Source organism: Erinaceus europaeus, chromosome 3, assembly GCF_950295315.1.
Source record: "Erinaceus europaeus chromosome 3, mEriEur2.1, whole genome shotgun sequence".
Taxonomy (NCBI): Eukaryota; Metazoa; Chordata; class Mammalia; order Eulipotyphla; family Erinaceidae; genus Erinaceus; species Erinaceus europaeus.
In genome coordinates this window covers 22,348,554-22,375,809 of record NC_080164.1, presented here as the reverse complement: position 1 = coordinate 22,375,809, position 27,256 = coordinate 22,348,554, and the positions used below count along the sequence as shown (strand labels likewise).

Sequence of the window (27,256 nt, the reverse complement as noted above, 5' to 3'; positions counted from 1 at the left end):
TCTATCTTTCTCTCCCCCTCTGCCTTCCCCTCCTCTCTCCATTTCTCTCTGTCCTATCCAACAACGATGACATCAACAGCAATAATAACTACAACAATAAAAACAACAAGGGTAACAAAAAGGAAGGAAGTGAGTATTTTTAAAAAAGAAAGAAAAAAATTTTTTAAAAAATACACAGGGAACTTGGGTTCATGCCTCCACTCTCCAGCTGCGGGGGGGGGGGGGGGGAGCTTCACAAGTAGTGAAGCAGGTCTGCAAGTGTCTTTCTCCCTCTCTATCTTGCCCTCCTCCTAAATTGCTCTCTCTCTTATCTAATAAAATAGAAAGAAGAAAAAAAAAAAAAGAAAGAGAGAGAAGTTGGAAGGAAGGGAGGGAGGGAGGGAGGAGAAGAGGGAGGGAGGGAAGAAGAAAGGAGAAAATGGACAGCTGTCACTAAGCCCCTCCCAAACAATAACCCTGGTGGCAATAAAAAAATAATAATAAAGACACTTCGCATATAATCTAGCCCTTCCATCCCTAGGTATTAACCTGAGAGTTAAATACTTTTTTTTAACTTATTTTTTTTTTGTTTTTAAATTTTATTTATTCATGAAAAAGGAAGATAAGAGGTGAGAGAAAGAACCATCTAGTACACGTGCTGTCGGGGACTGAGCTCAGGACCTCATGTTTGATAGTTCAATGCTTTTAGCCACTGTGCCACCTCCTGGACCACCTAAATACTTGTTTACACACAAGAACAAACACTTCACATCCCGATAGGTTCACTCATAACAGCCCCAAACTATCAATAGAAGCAGTTCAAGTGCTCACCAATAGGCACAATGGCCTGTCTATACAGACCTGAAAAAAAAAAAAAAAAGCAATAAACAGGAGCTGAGGGCTGCTGTCAAGGCATGAGTCTCAGGAACATTATCCCAAGTCAGGAAGCAGACACTGAAGAATGCAAGAGTTTAGGACCATTCATCTGAGATGGTAGAAAAGGCTGCCCTCTCTGTAACAGAAAGCAGATCAGCAGGAGGAAAAGTGACCAATCACAAAGCAGAGTTTCTGGTGTAATGGAAATAGTTCTGCATTCTGATTACAGCGGGGGCTGTCTGAGTGTTTGTCAAAACTGTCAAGACCCAAACTGCATCCTATTGTATATAAATCATTCGTCAGCAAACATATCTTACTGCATGGTTAAAGTAGCTGTGTCCTATTGTATGTAAATTGTTCCTCAATAAGCACAACTTAATGTTTTCAAAATTCAACAAAAGCAGCTAAAATCAAGAAGAGCAGCAGAGGTAACTGGAGCTGGGAAAGATGCCCCAGGTTTAGAATACCTGAGATTGTCAAAGGAGGCCAATGTCTTGACAGCTAAGCAGGAGAGCTGCCCGGGGCACAGCCTGAAGCAGCAGTCTGCCAGAACTACATGCCCAACTCCCTGGGAAGGGTCCTAGCACAGTACGCCCTACCTACTGATGACAGGACACAGAAATTAAGTCCGGGACTCAATCTAGTGAAAGAGTGATCTAGGGCTGGGGAGACAGTGTGCAAAAAGCTATGCAAAAAGACTTTCATGCCTCAGGCTCCAAATTCTCAGATTCAATCCCTAGCACCACGATAAGCCAGAGCTAGCTAAGCAGTGCTTTGGTTTCTCTCTCATTATCTTTCTCTCTGTATCTCTTCCTCTCATTAAAAATAATTTATTCCTGGCTAGCTAGAGGGAAAGAAGACAGAAATCTTTTCTCTCAGTGAAGTTAAGACACACAATCAATGCAGGTTAGCATAAGAGGGTTGTGATGCTGGGTCCATGCTCCCAGAGGATAAAGAACAGGAAAGCTTCCACTGGCAGGGACGGGATACACAATTCTGGTGGTGGGAATTATGAGGAACTGTACACCTCTTACCCTGCAGTCTTGTCTATCATTATTAAACCAATACAAAATTTTTAAATAGTGAACAACAAATTATTTAAAAAAGGAAAAATACAAGTATGTTTTTAAAAACGAAAAGTGATCCCTGCAGGAGCACCCTCAAAAGGCAGGGCTGGCAGGGACACAGCGCACCCTGGTGGCCATTTTCTTCTTAAAATATTTATTTATTCCCTTTTGTTGCCCTTGTTTTATTGTTGTAGTTATAATATATTGTTGTCGTCATTGTTGGATAGGACAGAGAGAAATGGAGAGAGGAGGGAAAGACAGAGAGAGAAAGAGAAAGACAGACACCTGCAGACCTGCTTCACTGCCTGTGAAGCGACTCCCCTGCAGGTGGGGAGCCAAGGGCTCGAACCGGGATCCTTACGTAGGTCCTTGGGCTTTGTGCCACCTGCACTTAACCCGCTGTGCTGCTGACTCCCCAGCCACTCATGTGCAACAGGGCTCTTGTGTAACTTTTAAAATAGAGCACTGTAGGTAATTCTGAATATCCTAACAGTCACACTTAAAAAAAAAAGGTCAATAATGTAACCTAATGCATCCCAAGATATATCCTGATTAACATGTACCAATATTAGATCATTGCCCATTTATTTGCTTATACAGTCCAGAAAGTCGGCAAGCCCTTTTCACATTCAGCACAGCTCAGAGCTGACCTGTCCTCCATGTGCCTGAGGCTGCCGGAACATCCGAATGCTCGCCCTGCACATCCTGACAGGGGCCCATAACCTGCCTGTTATTCAGACATTTATGAGTAATGTCATACCATGCACCTGGGTCACTGAACCAACTGATGAAACTAAGACATACCTCCCTTCAAGTTCAAGCAGTGTGGTCAGTAAGGCTGGTCAGAAAGGCAGTCGTCCACCCCTCGCCTCCACCCCCGCCCACCCAGGTCTCTTTCCCGTCCACACAGAGACTGAGAGGAGTCCAAGTCAGCAGTGGGCCCCCCTTTGTTTCCCAGAGACAAACAAGTGGAAGACAATTCTGATTTTTGTTCAGGATCCTCTATGTTCCTACTTTTAAATATATACATACATATACATATACATATACATATACATATACATATACATATACATATATTCATTAGTGACAGATAAGCAAAGAGAAAGAAAGAACCAGACATCACTCTGGTACATGTGCCACTAGGGACTGAACTCAGGACCTCATGCTTGAGAGTCCAGTGCTTTATCCACTGTGCCACCTCCCAGGCCACTTCTATGTTCCCAATCAACTCCGCAAAATGAACATGAGTCCCTGTGAGCTGTACAAGCTCCATAACTAGTGTTCACACTCCACACTTAAAGCACTATTCCAGGAACCCACGGAGTAACTCAGCCTGACAGCGCACCAACATCTGTATCTGAGGTCACTGAAGCCACAGGTTCAATTCCAGGGACCACCTAGTCTTTCCAACCAAAGGTGAATGGTGCCCTGCCCCCCCACACACACACACACTTGTTTGTAATTAAGTAAATTAAATCTCTCCAAAATTTTCATAAAATACTGCTCTAGGGCCAGAGTGATAGTTCAGTGCATCTGGGTGGAACAGAGGCCTTTCACACTTGAGGGTTCAGATTCCATCTCCAATGCCACCATATACTAGAGGTAAACAGTGCTCTAGTCTCTCTCTCACACACACACATACACACACCTTTAAAAATAATAGTAAAATAAAATTCAGTCCCTCTTTAACCTCCTAGTACTCCAAGAAGCCAAGCAATTAGTTATAGGCTTTCAGACCCATGCAAGAGATGCTTGTGCTACTGCAGTGTGGATGCAGCCCAAATCGGTCTGCATACATGAGCGTTGCCCTTGATATGTAAAAAGCACTTTCGTTTATCCAACAAAAACCTGAAACTGCACTAATGTGGACGTTAGGACAATCTCTGCATATAACCTTGAAGAGTCCTGCAACAGAAGACCTGAGACATATCTGGGTTCATTTTGTAAAATTTTTTCCTTCTAAATATCACTGCTGTTACAGTTGGCAAAAATAAAAATCACCTCTTTGATTTGCATATTGGAGTGGCTTGTCATTGCTGGTTATTAAACCCTAAAATTCAACTGCTTCAGTCTCTGTACTTATCCATTAGCAAGAAATTAAGACACCAGGAAACAGCTCACCCAGGGACGTGCACCCCTTACCATGCATGAGACCTGGGTTCAAGTCTCAGCAGCACATAGAAGCACCAAAAGTTCCACGGATGGTGAAGCAGTGATAGTACACTATGACCTAAAAATCAGGCTTGTGGCAATTGACCAGACTAAGAGAGGGTCTTAGATGACAGCAAAAGCTTAGGGAAGAGGGCTGGGGAGATAGCACAATGGAGGTCACAGGTTCAATGCCCAGCACCACCATAAGGCGGAGCTCAGCAATGCTATGGTGTATACCTATCTCTATCTCTCAAAAATATGTAAAGCTGGGAGTCGGATGGTAGCGCAGCAGGTTAAGCACAGGGAAAGCGTGAAGACAGATGTTAAGGATACCGGTTCAAGCCCCCGACTCCCCACCTACAGGAGAGTCACTTCACAGGCGGTGAAGCAGGTCTGCAGGTGTCTATCTTTCTCTCCCCCTCTGTCTGCCCTCTTCTCTCCATTTCTCTCTGTCCTATCCAACAATACCAACAACAATAATAACTACAACAATAATAAAACAACAAGGGCAACAAAAGGGAAAATAATAAAAAAATAAAAATAAAAAACTCTGTGATAAGAACAGAAAAGGAAAAAAAATAAATAAAGCTTAGGGAGGAGATGACTGCTGGAAGCAGGTGGCAGCCAGCTTCCTGGGCAACCCCAGCTCAGCCACACAAACACTAGTTCAGGTAGGTTCAACCTACCTCACCAACTCCAGGCTGCACTCTGTAAAGACTTAGCCCTGAGATTTTACATTTCCCTGCTCTCTCCTCCGCCCTCTCTGTCCCCTTCTCTGCCTTGCTCTCTACATACCAACAGACGTCCCAGTCTGAAGTGACCACAAAGGCACTTGGCACAAGCCCGGCAGGTAGCAGTGGCTCACTGAAGGTTGTCCTGGGGAGGCCTGACAGCTGATACTCATTCCTGTCCCCTCCACCTACCCTTGGCAGAACACAGCATTCGCATTCAGTGCGCCCAAGGCAAATTTGTTTGCTAGCTCTAGAATGAAGAGAAGGAAAGGTGTCAAGGATGGTACAATTAACCAAAGGCCGAACAAAAATGTGGATTTCAGTTACTAGGATAAGGGGATCCACAAGCTTATCCTATGTTTATTAAGTTTACTAATCAAAGCTATTAGATCAAACAGTTAATTGAAATAACTTTTTTTTTTTGCCTCCAGGGTTATCGCTGAGGTGTTATTGCTGCTACTGCTGTTGTTGGATAGGACAGAGAAAAATTGAGAAAGGAGGGTAAGACAAAGAGGTGGACAGAAAGACACTTGCAGACCTCTTCACTGCTTATGAAGCGACCCTCCTGCAGGTGGGGAGCTGGGGGCCTGAAACGGGAACCTTACACGATCTTTGCACTTCATCCTATGCGCACTTAACCCATGTGCCCAGCCCCCTGAGACAACTTATGATCCTACTCACCCTGGTTAAAAGGTCCTGAGGTGTAGGTGCTGGGCTGAATTCACATTCTGAAAGCACTTCCTCTTCCCTTTTCACATCTAAAATAAGTTGTGCCACATAATTTTCCTGAAACCGTGTCCTTTTTCCCAAAGCCCCTGAAAAAAAGTGTAAGATTATATCCCCTGATGTGCCAATACTCTCTGAATACTGCATAATCACAGAGTAATATTTTCAGAGTGTTTTAGCATTTATTAGCTAATTTATCCATCTCACATAAGGGAAATCTAAAGCCGACTAGTGACTAGTAAATGTAAATTTATCACCAGCACTTAATGATGGCCAGTTTGGCCAAAGCCAGGGCACCTCATCTCCATGGGTCCTAATTAGGGAATCCCTGGATTCCCACATAGATACTGTGTGCCTACATTTCTGACAGATCCCTCTCTTTATCATCACAGGTCACCACATCAGGAATGTCCATTTGTGGGCCTCTCCAGGACCTTACCCTCATTATAAACTAGCAATGGTAAGGAAATGGCCCACTCTACAGTCCCATCCAGACGTCCCTTGGCAAATGACCAACATGTTCCAACACCTCAGTTTTCCTACTTGACTAGGGAAAGATAGACAGGCTAGGGGTATGGACTACCAGGCCAATATCCATGTCCAACAAAGAAGTTATTACTCCTTCCTTCTGCACCCCAAAAAGAATTTTGGTCCATATTCCCAGCCCAGAGGGGGAAATACTAGAGAAAAGTATTCAGAGGCTCTGCACCCCACTACAGCAGCACCCAGAACTTCTGTGACAAGGAACCTTTGTTTTTGCACCATCACTTAAAGGGAAGAGATTCTAGAGAACACGAGAACACTTGCTATCTCTCTTATCTGAGAGAGAAGAGGAAAAAGGACGACTATGGGATGATGATTTCACTTATAAGTGAAATATACAGAGAAAATTGCAACACATGAACTTAAAAATATGTAATACAGGAGTCAGGTGATAGCACAGTGGGTTAAGTACACAAGTGGCACAAAACACAAGAACCGGCATAAGGATCCCGGTTCAAGGCCCTGGCTGCCCACCTGCAGGGGAATCACTTCATAGGCAGTGAAGCAGGTCTGCAGGTGTCTTTCTCTCCCCTTCTGTCCTCCCCTCCTCTCTCCATTTCTCTCTGTCCTACCTAACAATGACGACGTCAATAATAACAACAATAAAACAAGGGCAACAAAAGGGAATAAATACCATATATATATATACAGTAACCCATAACTATGATTGTGGGAGAACCATATCATTGGGGGGAGTGGGAAGTAGATGGAACTTTAGTATTGGAAGTGGAATGGAATTATACCCCTATCATCTTAAAATCTTATAAGCCACTTAAAAAAAAAACTTTTTAAAAAAATTACAGCCAGCAAACTATAGGATCAAAACTCTTAAGTCCAGTATTCAAGCCACTAGATTCCACATACTTATTATTGCACAAAACTGCCTCCTTCCTCAAAAAAAAAAAAAAAAAAAAGTAACTCACTAAATGTTAGAAGTAGAAGAAATATTTCCAAAGCTGATGGAAAAAATCCAGAAGTTTCTCTAGGGTACAGCCGCCACTTGTTCTCAGAACCAGCCACAGTTCAAAGCCATGAATCCTAAATCTTGCAATCAATTACACTATCTGCCTTCATGCAAGAACAAAACTTTTTCATTTTGTACCAAAAATAACTTGCTGTAGGACAACTTTAAAAGAAGCAAGTCCTAACATTCCTTCTCTAGAGAAAGTCAGATTACCAGGACCCTTGATTACTGAGACCCATCTTAGAAGCCTGGTTTTTATCTGCCAAGAGTCTGGTTCTGAGCTAGACATCAACCTTCCTAACATGTTACTCTAAAAACAGCTACCAAGATAGTCTAGCACAGCTTGTTTTTCTCCCAGTAAGGTTATATATAAACAGGGGGGGGGGGGGGAGTAGTAATGTGATTCTCTCTTATATGTGCAACAGCAATTTGTATTTTTAGTTCTTCATTTTTAATTTGGAAAAACTTGGGTTTTTTTTAATATTGTATTTATTTTATTTTTGAGAGAAGTGCAGAGAGAGAGAGAAAAAAAAAAAAACAGAGCACTGCTCAAATCTGGCTTATGGTGGTACAGGGGATTGAACCTGGGACTTTGGAGCCTCAGGCATGAGAGTCTGTTTGCATAACCATTATGCTGTCTCCCCTACCCGGAAAAACTTGTTAAGTAAATACACCAACAATAAAACTTGATTTTACAGAGTACTGTGCTGAGATTTGAGATTTTAAAACAGTATTTATTTTTTTAAGACTTATTTATTAATGAGAAATACAGGAAGAGAGAAAGAACCATACATCATTCTGGTACATGCTGGGGATTGAATTTGGGACTTCATACTTGAGAGGCCAGTGCTTTATTCATTGCGCCACTTCCCGGACCACAACAGCATTTATTTATTTTGGACAGAGACAGAGAGAAATTGAGAGGGAAGGGGAAGACAGAAAAGAGAGAGACGGGAGGAGGGGGGAGACCTGCTGCAGGTGGGGACCAAGGATTTGAACCCAGGTACTTGCACACTAATATGTACATTCAACCAGGAGAACCACCATCTAGCTGGCTGGGAGATTTGTAAACAGTTACCCCCATGGGGCTGGGCGGTGGCACACCTGGTTGAGCGCACATGTTACAGTTCCCCCAAAAAGTCTCCTAGGATCAAACCATTTTGTGTCTTAACTATATTTTCAAATAAAGACAAGACTCTAGCTTCTCCATGGCCATTGTTCCAAAAAGTTACAAGCTGGGTATTTAATACACCTCTCCACACAAGCAATAGGATAAAGGTGGTTAAGATCTCAGTCCAGCCCCATATGGTTGAAGGACTGCACTGACAGGACTGGCTCGGTAAGAAACATGGAGTCTGGGGCTAAGCATGGGCCTCAGGATAAGCTAGAGCTTGTTTGGGGGGGTGGGGGGTGGGTGCAGATGTGCTCAGTCACTTCAACATACCCACCCCGGGAATTAGTCTGGAAGGCTAAGTCCAGCTTCAGCAGGCACAAATGGTCTGACAGAATCACTAGTTAATACCAATTACATGGGGAGACACTAGGGACAGAGAAACACAGAAGGAAAAAGCAGTCTCTATCAGGCACTGACAGAAAACCCAGAGGTCTTGGGAGAAACTGTGTCGTTTGCTTGCTCATTCAGCAAGTGCTCACAGAGAACCCACTATATGCCAGACAGTGCTGTAAGGCTTTCAAGAAATAGCTCTACATTGCAAAATGTCCACTCTTAACATCATAGAAGTGGGATGGAAGCCAAAGGTAGATATTTTACCCAACAGGGGGCAATGTAAAGAGGTCAAAACTGAACTTGAAAGTGTTGTCTTAGGAAGACCACACCCATGGGAGTCAGGCGGTAGTGCAGTGGATTAAGCGCACGTGGCGCAAAGCACAAGGACCAGAGTAAGGAAGACCACACACACAAAACCAAATAGTCAGACGCTCACGTGTGGTGCCCTCAGTCGCTAGACAAAAACGACCACATACCTAACTATGTCACAAAGTGGGCAGTCCAGGAACAAAGGGAACATAGAGTTTCAAATCTGTTCTGAAATGATGAACTTTTCAACAAAATCTCTATTATTCATTTTTATACAGAATAAGACACAGAATATCAAATATTAACAAATTGTCCAACCATTTGTCAACGTATGGATTATCATCACACAAATAAGTCTACTGTGACCTAGGAAGTGGCCCAGTGAGTAGAATACCTTTGCATATATATGAGCTTCTGAGTTCAACCCTGGCATAGTCCAGAGTGATGCATTGGCTCTTGCTCACTCTTTCATGCTACGAAATAAGTAAGTCTTTAGAAAATAAATAAAAATAAGCCAATTTTCATGCAAAGTCCGAAGTCTTACCTGTCATATCAATTTGTAATTTGCTAATGTCTTTAGCAATATGGAACTCATCTTTTGCTTTTTTGTATTCATAGTAATACAAAAATGTATATGCACATTCCAGATGGAACTGAACAGCCAAGTAGGCACCAGATTTGGCTATAAACAGATTTTCCAGTTTCCTCACTGCAAGACAAAAATTGAAACATTAAAAATTAGGATGAAAGTAAGAAGCTGATGATGAGTAAAAAGTTAAATTCCTGATATGCAAGACATACAGCTCACACGGACCCTGCTCTTAAAGCAATTTCAGGTATGGCAGGTGAGGAAGACACAGGTAATAAGTAAACAGCTAGCATTTTCGGAGCCACGATGGGTTCCAAGCCAGGCTAAGCATGTCGTCTGCCTGGCCTCCTCTACATCACACCATCCTAGAAGATGGGGTCCAAATATCTGCTCTTTGTGGTTTTATTTTTTTAATATATTTCATTTTTATTGATTTGATAGAGATACAGTAAAATTAAAAGGGATGGGGAAATAGAGATGGAGAGAAACCTGAAACACTGCTACCTCACTCTTGAAGCTGTCCCCATGCAGGCGGAGAACAGGGGTTTGAACCCAGAACCTTGTGCAATGTAATATACACACTCAACAAGGTGCACCACAGGCTTGCCCCCTGGTTTTTTTGTTTTATTTTTTTAAGACCTACTTACTTTTCTAATGGGCTCCATTCTACGAGCCTTTACCAATGGGACACTCCTGGGTGAGCCTCATAGGATATGCCCTGGAGGAGAGCTTGAACCCAGGAGTTCTGGGAGGTACTGTCATAAGCCAACTAGTGTCCACACTAAGTTTGGCATCAATACAGTGACCTGCCGGGAATAAGGGACAGCCAGGTAGTCTAAGGAAGGGAAAACTGGCCCAAGTCAAAACGTCCTGGGCAAAAACAGAGAAGTTATGATTGTTCATAAAATCCTTGCTTATAGGGAGTTGGGATGTAGCGCAGCCACTTAAGCGCTCGTGGTGCAAAACTCAAGAACCTGCGGAAGGATCCCGGTTCGAGCCCCTGGCTCCCCACCTGCAGGGGCGTCACTTCACGAGCGGTGAAGCAGGTCTGCAAGTGTCTATCTTTCTCTCCCCCTCTCTGTCTTCCCCTCCTCTCTCCATTTCTCTCTGTCCTATACAACAACGACATCAATAACAACAGTAACTACAACAAGGGCACCAAAAGGGAATAAATAAATATTTTTTTTAAAAAATCCTTGCTTATGTTTCACAAACCAAAAAAATCCTGCCAACTTTTTAATGATCTTTCAAGGGCAATATTTCAACTATAAGATCCTTTTCCAGACACTGGACAATAATATTTTAGTTATAATTGACTGCTCGATATCCAGTTGGGTCAAATCCCAGAGCATAAATTTTTAAAAATAAAATTATGGAATGTTACAATAACAAAATAAAAATGAAATAACTTATGACTAGATAAAATGATGCTTAGTCTGGAACAACAACATAAAAAATTCTGAGCTGCAAGGCACAGTAAATGACATGCTAAAACAACAGAGTGCAGAAAGCTAAACAAAAAGCTTTACCTGCAATCAAACCACCCTGAACAGACCTAGAATCGCACAGAGTAAGCTTTTTTCCCCAGTTCCTCATATGACTGGGTGGGGAAGTCACTTGGTGGCATGACAGATCATCATGTATATGGGGCCCTTGGTTTGACCCCCAAAACCAAAAATGAATAAATGGATGAATGTCCTATATTGTGTCATAATTTATCCCAGTCAAGTTTATTAATGACTTTTTTTTTTAAATAAAGGAAGCTGATGTTTGTTTCCCATGAGGATTCTTAAAGGAGAAACTATTAAAATACTTTTAAGCAATATGCAACAAAAAATAACGAAGCACTGCATAAAACAATCATTCTTCTTTATTTATGACAGAGAGAAGCAGAGCATCACTTTGGCACATGCAATGCCAGGGATCGAGCTAGGGCTCTCGTGCTTGAGTGTCCAGCAATTCATCTACTGTGCTACTTCCTGGAACACCAAACCACCTTTTTGTTTTTCATCAGGGTTATCACTGGGGCTCAGTGCCTGCACGACGACTCCACTACCCCAGTAGTCATTTCTGTGCTGTTTCTTCTTTTTAATTTTTATTTATTTATTTTGAACAGAGACAGAGAGAAATGAGAAGAAAAGAGAAGGGGGAGATAGGGAGAAAGAGAAACAGAAACCTGCAGCAGCGCTTCACTGTCCCTGAAGTCTTCTCCCTGCAGGCAGGGACAAGGGGCTTGAACTCAAGTCCTTGTGCACTGTAATGTGTGCGTGCAGACAACTGCACCACCACGTGGCCCCTTGCGCATTGTAATGTGTGCATTCAAACAACTGCACCACCACGTGGCCCCTTTTTCCTTTCTTCCACTGTGACATTCTGAGACACGTCAACTGGGGATGGGGGTGCGGGGGAGACACCTACAGGCTGCTCCACCACTGCTCTGGAAGCTCCCCCCATGCAGGTGGAGACCCAGAACTTGAACCTAGGTCCTTGCATACAAATCATGCTTTCTTTTCTTTTAACCAGAGCACTGCTCAGCTCTGGCTTATGGTGATGCAGGCGACTGAACCCAGGACTTCGAAGCCTCAGGCATGACGGTCTGTTTGCATGACCATAATGCTATCTACCCCTGCCCATAAATCAGACTTTCTAAAGAGGTAACACAGTAGCCTGAGAACTGACACAGTAGATAAAGGCAGTGATAGTCACTGCCTTTTTCTAACTCAAAGACAAAAAAGGATTCTATCATCTAATCATATAACAGTGTGAAAGGTTTCACTGACAGAAAAAATAAGGCGGTTGGGAGAAATCAAAATCCTCAGTTACTATTACCTGTCAAGAAATAAATTAAAAAGGGATGTCTCTTAAGAAGGAAAATGGCAGGGGCAGGGGCAGGGGCAGGGGCAGGGGCAGGGGCAGGGGCAGGGGCAGGGGCAGGGGCAGGGGCAGGGGCAGGGGCAGGGGCAGGGGCAGGGTGGTGGCACACCCAGTTGAGCGAAAATGTCAGCAAGCATGAGGACCCAGGTTTGAGCTTGTGCTCCACCTCCTGCAGGCAGGAAGCTTCATGGGCGGTAGAGCAGGGCTGCAGGTGTCTCTCGCTCCCTCTTGTTATCACCCTCCCCTCTTAATTTCTCTTTGACTCTAGCCAATAAATAAAATGGAAGGAAGGAAGGAAGGAAGGAAGGAAGGAAGGAAGGAAGGAAGGAAGGAAGGAGAGAGGGAGGGAGGGAGGGAGGGAAAAGAAAGAGAATGGCAGTGCCCACTGTATCACGTAACATCTGCACCTACCTTGCTCGATGCAGCCTTCAGCCAGGGCACAGAGCTGAGGGGAGCGCTCCTCCAGCAGCTGCTGGTGGACATTCCCACAGCGCAGCGTCCACCACGGCAGGCTCTGCAGAAAGAAGGCACCTGTGAGCTGAAACAGCAAAGGGTCCTGGGGGGATTTAAGGGCCTGAGAGTTGGTTCAGCAGGTAGAGTACATGTCTTCCAGCCATAAGGCTCTGGATTCCATTCCTGCCACTACACGGGGTAAAATGCACAGCACCAGGAGGAACTTCAGGTACTGTGGAGCTGTGCTGTGTTGTTTCTCCTCTCTTTGTATCTGTTTCTTTTTTCCAAGTATAGAATTAAAAAAAAAAAAATGGGGAAGCAATTACAGAAGCCAGACCTTTCATGTTCTGCACCCTATAAATGACCCTGGCTCCATGTTCCCAGAGGGATAAAGAATAGGAAAGCAGTGGTCCAGGAATATGTCCTTATTTGATTAGTGTAGTCTCATCTAACAAATAAAAGGGGGGTGGGAGATAGCACATAAATAAAAAATAAAAGAGGGCTGGGGAGATAGCATAATGGTTATGCAAAAGGCATTCATGCCTGGGACTCTAGTCCTTGGCTTAATCCCCAGTCAGAACTGAACACAGCCAGAGCTGAGTAGTGCTCTGGTGTCTGTCTGTCTGTCTCTCTCTATCTCTATCTGTATATCTTCCTCATTAAAATAAGTGATAAATAAATTTTAAAGATAAAATTAAAAAATAAATAAACAGTGGCCCAGATGGCACAATGGATGGGCCATCTGCATACTACAAATGCTAGTCTTTGCACTTCCCGGACCAGAGTGTGGGCAAAAGTCCCCTTCTTTTATAGCAGAAAGCACATCATTATTTAAAATGACTCGTTTATTTTTGTTGGGGGGGTGTTGGATATATATATATTTGTTGGTATGCATGAGACCCCTTCTGTTTCATTTGGTTTAAATCCCCCCTGCTTAACACTATTCTATTTACATAACCACTTCATTCTATTTACATAACCAATGTTAACAAGTTCCACCCTCCCTCCAGGGCATTTGTGGTTCAGTGATAGGATTCTCGCCTAATCTGCCCCCTCTTTGTCACACTCTGATTTTCACCAGTCACTTTTCTCTCCACCCTCTCTATGTCACATCCTGTTTCCACCTTACTTGGCAAGTATATATAAAGACAGCATTGTGAGTTTTACAGTACTGTACCTTGAGTTTAGCTTAGCTCGGCTTAGATTGTGCTGCGTCCTGCATGAATAAAGAGATACTGCCTACAGCTCAACCATGAGTCCCTGGTCGTCTGTTACCTGCCCGTGAAGCCAGCCCGGCGAAAACAACATAACCCATCGAAAACAACATATATTTTTTATTTTATTGGGGGACTATTGGTTTCCAGTAAAAACAGTGGTTGGTTCATGTGTAAAATTTCTCTGTTTTCTGCAAAACACTCTCAGCCCAGCCTAGGTCCTCCTCCATCATCATGCACCAGGAACTGAAAAGGCCCCCAACCCAAGTCCTTTACTTTGGTGCAATACACCAGTCCCAGTCCCAGTTCTGCTCTGTTTCCCCTTCTGTTCTTATTTCTAAAATTCTGTCCACAAGTGGTATCATCCCACATCCATCCTTCTCTTTCTGGTTTATCTCACTTAACATGATTCCTTCAAGCTGCATCCAAGAGGAGGTAAAGATGAGTTCATCATTCCTAACAGCTGAGTAGAAAAATGATTCATGGGGCCAGGTGGTGGCGCACCTGGTTGAGCACAAATGTTGCACTGTGCAAGGACCCAGATTCAAGCCCCTGGTCCCCACTTGCAGAGGGGAAACTTCACAGGTGGTGAAGCAAGGCTTCTCTGTCTCTTTCCCTCTCTATCTTCCTCTTCCACTCTCAATTCTCTCTCTGTCTCTATCCAATAATAAATAAATATGCTTTTTAAAAAAATAAATAAATCTATTAGAAAACAAAAATAAAGAATAATGATTCATTTCTTAAAAGTCAGACTATTGGGGGTCGGGCAGTAGCACAGCGGGTTAAGTGCACATGGCGCGAAGTGCAAGGACCAGCATAAGGATCCCGGTTAGAGCCTCTGGCTTGCCACTTGCAGAGGAGTTGCCTCACAGGCGGTGAAGCAGGTCTGCAGGTGTCTATCTTTCCTCCCCCTCTCTGTCTTCCCCTCCTCTCTCCATTTCTGTCCTATCCAACAACAATGACATCAATAACAACAATAATAACCACAACAATGATAAAAAAAAACAACAAGGGCAACAAAAGGGGAATAAACAGCCTCCAGGAGCAATGGATTCGTGGTGCAGGCACCGAGCCCCAGCAATAACCCTGGAGGAAAAATAAGTCAGACTATTTGAGAGTCGGCTATTGTGCAGCAGGTTAAGTGCAGGTGGCACAAAGCACTACCGGCCGACTCCCCAAAATGGCTTTTTTTTCCTTCTCCCCCAAAATGACTGAAAATAGAGCAAGGAAGCCTCCCATATATAACCAAACTGGCTTTAACCTTTCAAATTAATTTTAAATAGCCTGACTTTTTATTTATTTATTTATTTATTCCCTTTTGTTGCCCTTGTTGTAGTCATTGTTGGGTAGGACAGAGAAAAATGGAAAGGAGGGGAGACAGAGGGAGGTTGAGAAAGCTAGACACCTGCAGACCTGCTTCACTGCCTGTGAAGCGACTCCCCTGCAGGTGGGGATCCGGGGGAATAAATAAATACTTTAAAATAAAGGTCATTTTTAATGTGTATGTGGGTGTGTGTGTCAAGAATACATTAAGAACCTGCCTTCTCAATTACAGAAGCCACGCTCCTACCTTCTGCATCCCATAAAGATTGACAATGCAGGGGCTGGGTGGTGGCACACCGGGTTAAGCACACACATTAAAGTGCATAATGACCCAGGTTTGAGCCCCTGGTCCCCACCTGGAGGGGGAAAGCTTCACAAGCGGTGAAGCAGAGCTGTAGGTGTCTCTCTGTCTCTCTCCCTCTCTATCACCCCCTCCCCTCTCAATTTCTGTCTCTATCCAATAATAAATAAAAATATCAAAAAAAAAAAAAAAAAGAATTAAGAATGCACAAAAGGTTCTACAAATGATGATTAACACACTGAGGACAGTTTTCCATCCATTAAACTGAAGACCGTATCACCTGGACACTTAAGTCTGTCTCACCCGAAAGAGAATGCCATTTAGCAGACTTACTGTTTTTTGGGGTTTTTTTTGCCTCCAGGGTTATTGCGCCGGGGCTTGGTGCCGGCACTACAAATCCACTGCTCCCACTTCCCCCACTTTTTTTTCTCTCCTCCATTTTATTTGATAGGACAGAGAGAAACTGAGAGGGGAGGGGGAGATAGATACTGGTCCAGGAGGTGGTGCAATCGATAAAGCACTGGACACTCAAGCATGAGGTCCTGAGTTCAATCCCCAGCAGCACATGTAACAGAGTATTGTCTGGTTCATTCCTTCTCTCTTCCTATCTTTCTCATTAATAAAGAAATAAAATCTTGAAAAGGGAAAGAGAGACAGAAACAGACAGACACAGGGTGGGGTGGGTGGGGGGAATAGACAGTGGTGCACCTGGTAAAGTGCTCACATTACAATGTATAAGGACTTGGGTTCAAGGCCCCAGTCCCCACCTGCAGAGGGAAAACTTCACAAGTAGGCGATTCTCTTTCCCTCTCTATCTCTCCCTCCCTTCTCAATTTCTATCTATCACTATCCAAAAATAAATAAATAAAAAGGAAAGAAAAATAAAGGAAAGAAGACAGAGAGGGAGGGAGAAAAAGAAAGACATCTGTTTCATCACTTGGGAAGCATCCCCCCACACATGGGGAGTGGAGGCTCAGAGGCAGGTTCTTGCGCTTACTACTGTGTGCACTCAACTGGGTGAGCCAGCGTATGACCCCCATAGCCTTATTCTTTAGCGACACTTTCTAGAGACAGAAACTAGATAGTACCATCTCACTCACATCAAGGCCCTTTATCAGCTGGGACACTTTAGGAAGCCCACCTATTGCAGTGCTGCAGGTGGCTTTCTCTTTCCCACTCTATCTTCCCTCCCCCTCTCAATTTCTGTCTCCATCCAATAAATAAGTATTTAAAAAGAAGAATAAAAAATCATGGCAGGGGTATATAGCATAATGGTTATACAAAGAGACTCTCATGCCTGAAGCACCAAAGTCCCAGGTTCAATCCCCTGCACCACTATAAATCAGAGCAGAGCAGTGCTCTGGAAAAAAAGAAAAGAAAATCACCAGACACAGCCATCACACCTGAAGTCTACTGCAATGAGTCCCAGCAGGGGTGAATCTCCTGGCTCCTTTTGGGCCTTACCTGAATAGCTGTCAGCTTAGGCCCCACGTGCACCAGGATGACTCGTGCTAACAGCAGCAGTAGAGGCTGTGAGGTCAGGCTGTAGACTGACTCACCATCTAACACAAGCAGATTTAGAACAACTGCATCCAGTCCTTTGGCCTGAAAGGGAAAAAGTACAAGTTAGGATGACATTATTCCACCAAATGTGTGTAAATAAATAAATAAAATAGGCTCATGCAAGCTGTCTTATAGCTTTCCCACCTGCTGTTAACTCCAGGGCATACAGACGAGCTCCTGGAAAATAAAATACATAGCGATGATCCACTCGACGCTGTCAGGAAACATACCTCACTGAATTGCTGCAGCACAGCAGATGGCAAAAAATCCTGAGGTTGTAAATCAACCGGTGGCCCCGTCCAGTTACTCTGAACAAAAAGCTGCAAGCTGCTCACACCAAGCAGGAAGACCAGCTGCTGTCTGCAGAGAAGGACATAAATCAGAACTGCTATCACCGAATAACCACACACCACCTCACTTCAGTTCTATTAAGTAAAACGGGGAGTCGGGCAGTAGCGCTCGGATTAAGCACAGGTGGCGCAAAGCACAAGGACTAAGCACAGGTGGCGCAAAGCACAAGGACCGGTGTTTGGATCCCGGTTCAAGCCCCCGGCTCCCCAACTGCAAGGGAGTCGCTTTACAGGAGGTGAAGAAGTTCTGCAGGTGTGTCTATCTTTCTCTCCCCCTCTCTGTCTTCCCCTCATCTCTCGGATTTCTCTCTGTCCTATCCAACAACGACATCAGTAACAACAACAATAAAACAATGGCAACAAAAGGGAATAAATAAATAAATATTAAAAAAAAAAAAGAAAAAAGAAGGAGGGCGGGAGTAGATAGCATAATGGTTATGCAAAGAGATTCTCATACCTGAAGTTCCAAAGTCCCAGGTTTAATTCCCTGCACCACCATAAGCCAGAGCTGACCAGTGCTCTGGTAAAAATAATAACAATAATATAATAAAATTAAATTTAAATAAATCCTAAAAAAGAAAATTAATGACAGTGACCACTGGCTGAGCTTATCTAAGATCATCAAAAAAAAAAAAAATACTGACACGTAAATAAATAATTTAAGCATATAATGTCCAATCATTAAATAGCTAAACCTTTCAATAATAACACTGGTGGGGTTCTAATCATGAGTCACAGGAGATTCTATCACATTTACATTAATTAATATTGGAGAGTCAGGCGATGGCACACCCAGCAGAGTTACCATGCACAAGGGCAGTCTTCAAGGCCCCAGGCCCCACCTGCAAGGAGAATGCTTCAAAAACGGGGAAGCAGTGCTGCAGGTGTCTCTCCTTCTCTCTCCCTATTTGCCCCTTCCTCTCAGTTAGTCTCAATTTGAATTTTTTTTATAGGACAGAGAGAAATCGAGGGAGGAGGGGAAGACAGAGAGGGGGAGAGAAAGATAAGACACCTGCAGACCTGCTTCACCACCTGTGAAGTGACTCCCCTGCAGGTGGGGAGCCGGGGGCTGGAACCAGGATTCTCACGCTGGTCCTTACACTTTGCACCACCTGTGCTTAACCCGCTGCACTACCGGCCGACTCCCAAAAATAAATACAATATTTATTTTCCCTTTTGTTGTCCTTGTTGTTTTTTATTGTTGTTTTGGTTATTGTTACTGTTGTTACTGATGTCACTGCTGTTGAGTAGGACAGAGAGAAATCAAGAGAGGAGGAGAAGCAGGTCTGCAGGTGTCTATCTGCCTCTCTCCCACTCTGTCTTCCCTTCCTCTCTCGATTTCTTTCTGTCCTATCCAGCAATAACAAAGGCAACAAAATGGGAAAAATGGCCTCCAGGAGTAGTGAATTCTTAGTGCAGGCACTAACCCCAGAAATAACCCTGGAGGCAAAAAAGAAAGAAAGAAAAGAGAAAACAGACAACACATTGTTTCTAAAGAACAATCTGGTGTATTTCACCAGAGTAAAAGACTTTGGGATGGGGGGGGGAATAAAGGTCCTGGAAAAGATTGACAGAGAACCTAGTTGGAGTTGTATGTGGAAAACTGAGAAATGTTATGCATGTACAAACTATTGTATTTACTGCTGAATGTAAAACATTAATCCCCCAATAAAGAAAAAATATAATAAATAAATAAATAATCTACTGATCCTTCTACCAGTTGCTAGAAAGAAAAAAAAAAAATCCCTGGGCTAAGGAAACAGCATCATGGTTCTAGAAAGACTTTCATACCTGAGGCACCAGAGGTCCAGGTTCAATCCTCAATACCACCATAAACCAGAGATGAGAGAAGAAAAGAAGAAAAAAGAGAGAGGGGCAGGGGTAGATAGCATAATGGTTATGCAAATAGACTCTCTTATGCCTTAGGCTATAAGGTCCCAGGTTCAATCCCCCCACACCACCAGAAGCCAGAACTGAGTAGTTCTCTGGTAAAAAATAAGAATAAATAAATTATAAATTAAAAACAAAAGGAGAGAGGGAGGAAGAGAGAAAGGGCAGAGTTAAAGAAGAAAGGAAGGAAAAAGTCCATAGAAATCTCACGTGGGTCCGGGAGTTGGTGCAGTGGCTAAGGCACTAGATTCTCAAGCATGAGATCCTGAGTTCGATCCTGACTGCTGGTTCTTTCTCTCCTCCTATCTTTTGGGAGTTGGGTGGTAGCACAGCAGGTTAAGCAAAGGTGGCGCCAAGCACAAGGACCAGTGTAAGGATCCCGGTTCGAGCCCCCGGCTCCCCACCTGCAGGGGAGTCGCTTCACAGGCGGTGAAGCAGGTCTGCAGGTGTCTCTCTTTCTCTCCCTCTGTCTTCCCCTCCCCTCTCGATTTCCCCTTCTCTCTACATTTCTCTCTGTCCTATCCAACAATGACATCAATAACAACAACAGCAACAATAAAAAATAAAGAAAACCAAGGGCAACAACAACAAAAAGAAATCTCAAGTGAATCTTTTTTTCTAGATCATCCTTTGGCTTGTGACAGAGGATGTAACTTTTTTTCTGTAAAGATTTTATTTATTTGAAGCTTTGCAGGTCACACAAGCCTTTAACCATGTAAACACCATTCTTGGTCATGCTGGTCCACCAGTTATATAGTTTGTCAACTCCTGAATTAAGACAAAATAGATGGGAACTCAACTCCAGTAAATCAGAAACCTCTGGAGGGTCCAGTGTGGCAGCTCCACCCTTCCTCAGAAGAACGATTTTATTTATTTATTTACTTATTCATTTACTTATTTATTTATTCCCTTTTGTTGCACTTGTTTTATTGTTGTAGTTATTGTTGTTGTTATTGATGTCATTGTTGTTGGATAGGACAGAGACAAATCGAGAGATATGGGGAAGACAGAGGGGGAGAGAAAGACAGACACCTGCAGACCTGCTTCACCGCCTGTGAAGCAACTCCGCTGCAGGTGGGGAGCCAGGGCCTTCAATCAGTCCTTGCGCTTTGCGCCACCTGCACTTAATCCACTGTGCTACCTACTGCCTGACTCCCCAATTTTTTTTTAAAGAAAAAATTATCAAGAGGGGCAAAAAGTGGCACACTTGCTTACGCTCACATATTAACATGTGAAAGGACCTGGGTTCAACCCATCACTCCCCAACTACAGGGTGGGGGGGGGAGCTTAACAAGCCGTGAAACAGGTCTGCAGGTATCTATCTGTCTTTCTCCCTCTCTATCTCCCATCTCTCAATTTCTCTCTGTCCTATAACATATAATAGAGACCAAGAAAAAAAAGAAAAAGAGAGAGAGAGAGAGATAAAGGAAGGCCACTAGGAGCAGTAGACCTGCACAAGCCCCAGCGGTAACACTGGAGGGGTGGGGGGAATGGGAATTAGGGGATACAAACCAGGCTAAGCACACATAGTACAAAATGCATGATCAAGGAGGTGGCACAGTGGATAAAGCATCAGACTCTTAAGCATGAGGACCCAAGTTCAATCCCCAGCAGCACATATGCCAGAGCAATGTCTGGTTCTTTCTATCTCCTATCTTTCTCATAAATAAATAAGATATTTAAATAAAGAAGAAAGAAATAGTGCACAAGGTCCCAAGTTCAAGCCCCTGGTCCCTGCCTATAGAGGGAAAGCTCCACAACTGGTGAAGTAGGACTGCAAGTGTCTCTCTGTCTTCCTCTCCCTCTCTCCCCCACTCCTCTCAATTTCTCTATCCAATAATAAATAAATACATAAATAAATAAATAAATAAATAATAAAAAAGGAAGAAAGAAAATTAATTTTAAAAAATAAGCGCAAGGATCCTGGTTGGAGCCTGTGACGTCCCACCTGTTGGGGGAGTGGGGTCGCTTCACAGGCGGTGAAGCAGGTCTGCAGGTGTCTATCTTTCTCTCGCTCTCTCTATCTTCCCCTCCTCTCAAATTCTGTGTCCTAACCCCCCCAATAAAAAGTAAAAAAAAAAAAATGGCCATAGGAGCAGTGGATCTGTACTGCAGGCACTGTGCCCCCACAATAGCCCTGGAGGCAAAAAATATATGAAGAAATAAATAAATATGGGGCCGGGTAGTGGAAGGCCAGGTGCTAGTGCACCTGGTTGAGCATACTTGTTACTGTGCACAAGGACCCAGGTTCGAGCCTCTGGGCCCCACCTGCAGGGGGAAAGCTTCATAAATGGTGAAGCAGGGCTGCAGTTGTCTTCTCTCTCTCCCTCCCTATCACCCCCTTCCCACTTGATTTCTGGCTGTCTCTATCCAATGAAGATAATTAAAAATATAGAGAGATATATAGATATACACTCACAGATAGATATCATGGACTGAGTGGTGGCACGACTGAGTGAGTGTACACATTAACATGTATCATGTGCAAAGATCTGAGTTCAAGCCCTGGGTCCACATCTGCAAGGGGAAAAGCTTCACAAGTAGTGAAGCAGGCCTGTAGGGGTCTCTCTTCCTTTCTCCCTCTCTATGTCCCCCTTCCCTCTTGATTTCTGTCTCTATCCAAAATAAAGAACTATAATATGTTAATATTTTAAAATAATATATAATGTATATATAATATATTATATATACACACACACACATCAAACCTATGAACCAGTATTAGACAGACGATCCAAAGACAGTGCAACCAAGAACACAAGTAGCACCTGAGAAAAGCACCCATTAAAGAGCCTGTTTGGGGGGAGGGGGCGCATTGGTAGCGCAGTAGGTTAAGCCCACATGGCACGAAGCACAAGGACCAGAGTAAAGTTCCAGTTCAAGCCCTGGCTCCCCACCTGCAAGACGGTTGCTTCTCAAGCAGTAAAGCAGGTCTGCAGGTGTCTGTCTTTCTCTCTCCCTCTGTCTACCCTACTACTCTCCATTTCTCTCTATCCTATCCAACAACATCAATAACAATAATAATAACCACAACAACGATAAAAAAAAGACAACAAAAGGGAAAAAAAAATTGCCTCCAGGAGCAGTGGATTCGTAGTGCAGGCACCGAGGCCCAGCAATAACCCTGAAGGCAAAAAAAAAAACAAAAAACAAGTCTCTATGAAATAATAAAATAAAATAGTACAAACTATTGTATTTACTGTCGAATGTAAAACATTAATTCCCCAATAAAAAATTTAAAAAATAAAAAAATAAAATAAAATAAAATAAATACACAAAGGGGGGGGAGGGCTCAGGTCCTGGAACATGATGGCAAAAGAGGACCTGGGTGGGGGTTGTGTTGTTATATGGAAGTGTTATGTATGTACAAACCATTGTACTTTACTGTAGACTGTAACATATTAATCCCCCAATAAAGAAATTAAAAAAATAAAAGACACAAGGGGGGGCCAGGGGGTGGTTCACTGGGCTGTGCGCATATTTCACAATGCGCAAATACCCAGCCAGGTTCAAGTCCCCGGCCCCCATCTGTAGGGAGAAAGCTTTATGAGTGGTGAAGCAGTGCTGCAGGTATCTCTCTACCTCCCTGTATCTCCCCCTTCCCCCTTGATTTCTGGCTGTCTCTATCCAATAATTAAAGAAAATTCAAAAAAATTAAGAAAAAAAGAGAGGGCAGGGGTAGATAGCATAATGGTTATGCAAACAGACTCTCATGCCTGAGGCTCCAAAGTCCCAAATTCAATCCCCCACACCACCATAAGCCAGAGACAAGCAGTGCTCTGGTAAAGAAAGAAAGAAAGAAAGAAAGAAAGAAAGAAAGGAAGGAAGGAAGGAAGGAAGGAAGGAAGGAAGGAAGGAAGGAAGGAAGAAAGAAAGGGAGAAAAGAAAGGAAGAGGGAGTCGGGCTGTAGCACAGCGGGTTAAGCGCAGGTGGCGCAAAGCACAAGGACCGGCATAAGGATCCCGGTTCGAACCCCGGCTCCCCACCTGCAGGGGAGTCGCTTCACAGGCGGTGAAGCAGGTCTGCAGGTGTCTATCTTTCTCTCCTCCTCTCTGTCTTCCCCTCCTCTCTCCATTTCTCTCTGTCCTATCCAACAACGACAACAACAATAATAACTACAACAATAAAACAACAAGGGCAACAAAAAGGGAATAAATAAATAAATACAAAAAAAATCTAAAAATAAAAAAATTTTAAAAAAAGAAAGAATGGAAGAAAGAAAAATGGAAATCTATACTATGCTGTTGGACTGGAAAAATTGCATCATGAGTATTTAGTATTTAGTATTAGTATTTAGTGGCTCTATTACCCAAACCAAAATACAAACTCAATGCAATCTCAGTGAGTTTCTTTAAAGGACTAGAACAAATTCTATCAAGGTTAATATGGAACAACAAAAGACCCGGGAATCACCAAAGCAAAGCTGAGGAAAAAAATCAGAATGAAACCTTCCTGGGGCCGGGTGGTGACACACCCACCTGGTGGAGCATACATGTTACAATGTGCGAAGAGCCAGGTTCAAGACCCTGGTCCCCACCTGCAGACGGGAAAGCTTCATGAGTGTTGAAGCAGAGCTGCAGGTATCTGTCTCTCTCCTCTATCTCTCCCCTCCTCTCAATTTCTGCCTGTATCTATCCAATAAATAAATAATGATAATAATAATAAAAAAAAGAAACTTTAAAAACAATGGAGGCTTTCTGACCTCTGAGTAAGGCTGAAAGCAATGCACTAGCAAAACACTCTGATTATATTCAGAGTCTGTGTAATATGGTTAGTTTCTCTTTGAAATGTTTAAATAAAATTCTACCTTTCAGTTGTGTCAAAGTCTGTGGAGGAATTCAGGAAAGTTATTATCTGCTTCTCTAGGTAGGTGTCCATCTTTTCTTCAGTCATCATCGCTGAATTAAAAATATTTTGAGTCACTGAACTTAAGAAGATGGCCTCATAGTTCCCGTCCAGTAGAAATTGTAGGAAGGATACACTTTCTGTAATATAAAAAATTAGTCAAAGGAACATTTTTAATTCTGGAAAAGGCATCACTCTTAGGTAAATCTGATTTTAGTATGCAAAAAAAAGGAAAAAAAAAGCATATACTTAAAATACTTGCTATTTACATCAATCACCAAGTACCAACTAAACTCTCAAGATTCTATAAAACATTCCTTCTAGAATTAGCATCCAAAGTGTAGTAAGAACTCAGATCCAAGAATAATACTCATTAGTAGGTATTATCATCCTTTTGTTGAGAATTGAAAAGAATCCTATTGGGTCAGGGGAAAAGCATAGCAATAGTGCACCAGACTTACAAGCAACAAGTGCTAGGTTCAAGCCCTTGCCTGAGCAGTATGATGCTGTAGCTTTAAAAAAAAAAAAAAAGAAAAAGAAAAATACATCACACCAAAGTAAAAGGCTCTGGGGTGGCTGGGTGGGGAGAATACAGGTCCATGAAGGATGATAGATGACATAGTGGGGGTTGTATTGTTAAATGGGAAACTGGGGAGTGTTATGCATGTACAAACTATTGTATTTACTGTTGAATGTAAAACATTAATTTCCCAATTAAAAAAAAAAAAAAAAAAGTGGAGGACGCCCCCAACTCTTCATCTGCACTATTCCAGCCTTCAGGTCCGTGATTGGTCAACAATTTGTTTGGCTTTGTATGTTAACTCTCTTTTCAACCACCAGGTTCCATGATGCCGACCAGACTTTCCTCGACAGACAATTCCACCAATGTGTCCCAGAGCTCTGCTTCCCCAGAGCCCTTCCCGACTAGGGAAAGAGAGAGACAGACTGGGAGTATGGATTGACCTGTCAACGCCCATGTTCAGCAGGGAAGCAATTACAGAAGCCAGACCTTCCACCTTCTGCATCCCAAGGTGACCTTGGGTCCATACTCCCAGAGGGTTAAAGAATAGGAAAGCTATCAGGGGAAGGGATGGGATACGGAGATCTAGTGGTGGGAATTGTGTGGAGTTGTACCCCTCTTATTCTATGGTTTAGTCAATTTTTCCTTTTTATAATAAAAATTAAAATTAAAAAAAAGAGTTCAGATGTACAAAAGTAAAAAAAAAAAAAAAAAAAAACAGGGAGTCAGGCAGTAGCGAAGCACAAGGACTGGCGTGAGGATCCCGGTTCGAGCCCCGGCTCCCCACCGGCAGGGGAGTCGCTTCACAGGCGGTGAAGCAGGTCTGCAGGGGTCTGTCTTTCTCTCCCCCTCTGTCTTCCCCTCCTCTCTCCATTTCTCTCTGTCCTATCCAACAACGACGACATCAACAACAATTACTACAACAATAAAAAAAAAAAAAAAAGGAGCAACCAAAAGGAAATAAATAAATATTTTTTTAAATACCACCCCATCAGCTGGGGCCCTATTCGAGGAGTCCTGAGATTCCCAAACAGACATGATGGACCTAAGCCTCAAATAAATCCCTCTCTCCATTGTTACCAGTCATCTCTATCAGGAACAACAAAACAGACCCCTTTGTGGGCCCCCATAGGATCTTGCCCTCAACTTGGATCAACAAAAGTAGAGAATGTTCCATCCTCTGAAGGGAGGCTGGACAACATACTCTATGCTCCACCTGAGGAAGATGGGTCGATATTGGGGCAGCTTGGAATGTTCCTACTCATGACCACAGAATGTGAGCTCAGATCTACAGGGATGCAGAGGTCACATAGGCTCCTAAGCTGAATATGGGCCCCAGATCAGATCAGATCAAATCGATGGGATTTACAGTCAATATTTATACACCTTTCCTATATTTGAGGGTTACTCTCTTCCCAGATCCAGCTTTCTGGTCCTTTTTCCAGTCATGACATCATCTCCCCAGACAATAACTAGGATCCACCTGCATATCAGATTTTAGGCTCAGGGGGGGAAAAAAATAGTATAGCCACAGGCCCTTTGGAATATAACTAAAATATGTCTACTAGCTATCTACAGAATGGAGACTCCCCCACCAACTCTTTATCTGCACTGCTCCAGCCTTTAGGTTCATGATTAAACAACTGGTTTGGCTCTACATGTTAACTCTCTTTTCAACCACCAGGTTCTAGATGCTAGCAAGATGCCAACCAGACTTCCCTGGACAGACAACCTCACCAATTCTCCTGGAGCTCCGCTTCCTCAGTGCCCTGCCCCACTAGGGAAAGAGAGAGACAGGCTGGGAGTATGGATCAACCTGTCAACACCCATGTTCAGCCCGGAAGCAATTACAGAAGCCAGACCTCCCACCTTCTGCATCCCACAAGTACCTTGGGTCCATACTCTCAGAGGGTTAAAGAATATAGGAAAGCTGGGAGTTGGGCAGTAAGCATAGGTGGCACAAAGCACAAGGACCAGCATAAGGATCTTGGTTCGAGTCCCTGGCTCCCCACCTGCAAGGGAGTCACTTCACAGGCAGTGAAGCAGGTCTGCAGGTGTCTATCTTTCTCTCCCCATCTCTGTCTTCCCCTCCTCTCTCCATTTATCTCTGTCCTATCCAACAACAACATCAATAACAACAATAATAACTACCAAAAAAAAGGGCAACAAAAGGGAAAATAAAAAAATATAAAAAAGGGGGTCGGGCTGTAGTGCAGCGGGCTAAGCGCAGGTGGCGCAAAGCACAAGGATCCCAGTTCGAACCCCGGCTCCCCACCTGCAGGGGAGTCGCTTCACAGGTGGTGAAGCAGGTCTACAGGTGTCTATCTTTCTCTCCTCCTCTCTGTCTTCCCCTCCCTCTCTCCATTTCTCTCTGTCCTATCCAACAACGACAACAACAATAATATCTACAACAATAAAAAAACAAGGGCAACAAAAGGGAATAAATAAAATAAATATTAAAATATATATATATATAAA

General features: G+C 43.3%; 1 protein-coding gene across 2 annotated transcripts in view; it reads right to left on the bottom strand.

The window, feature by feature from the left end:
- Positions 1 to 27,256, bottom strand: part of TTC27 (tetratricopeptide repeat domain 27) — a 123,561-nt gene that overhangs the window by 94,574 nt on the left and 1,731 nt on the right. For both annotated transcript variants that reach the window (XM_060186843.1, XM_060186844.1), the window contains exons 2-7: positions 24,221 to 24,398; positions 17,404 to 17,533; positions 17,075 to 17,215; positions 12,731 to 12,833; positions 9,401 to 9,565; positions 5,489 to 5,622 (exon numbers count right to left, since the gene is read on the bottom strand). In XM_060186843.1, the coding sequence (XP_060042826.1) occupies positions 5,489 to 5,622; positions 9,401 to 9,565; positions 12,731 to 12,833; positions 17,075 to 17,215; positions 17,404 to 17,533; positions 24,221 to 24,398 (851 nt within the window). The remainder of the gene's footprint in view (positions 1 to 5,488; positions 5,623 to 9,400; positions 9,566 to 12,730; positions 12,834 to 17,074; positions 17,216 to 17,403; positions 17,534 to 24,220; positions 24,399 to 27,256) is intronic.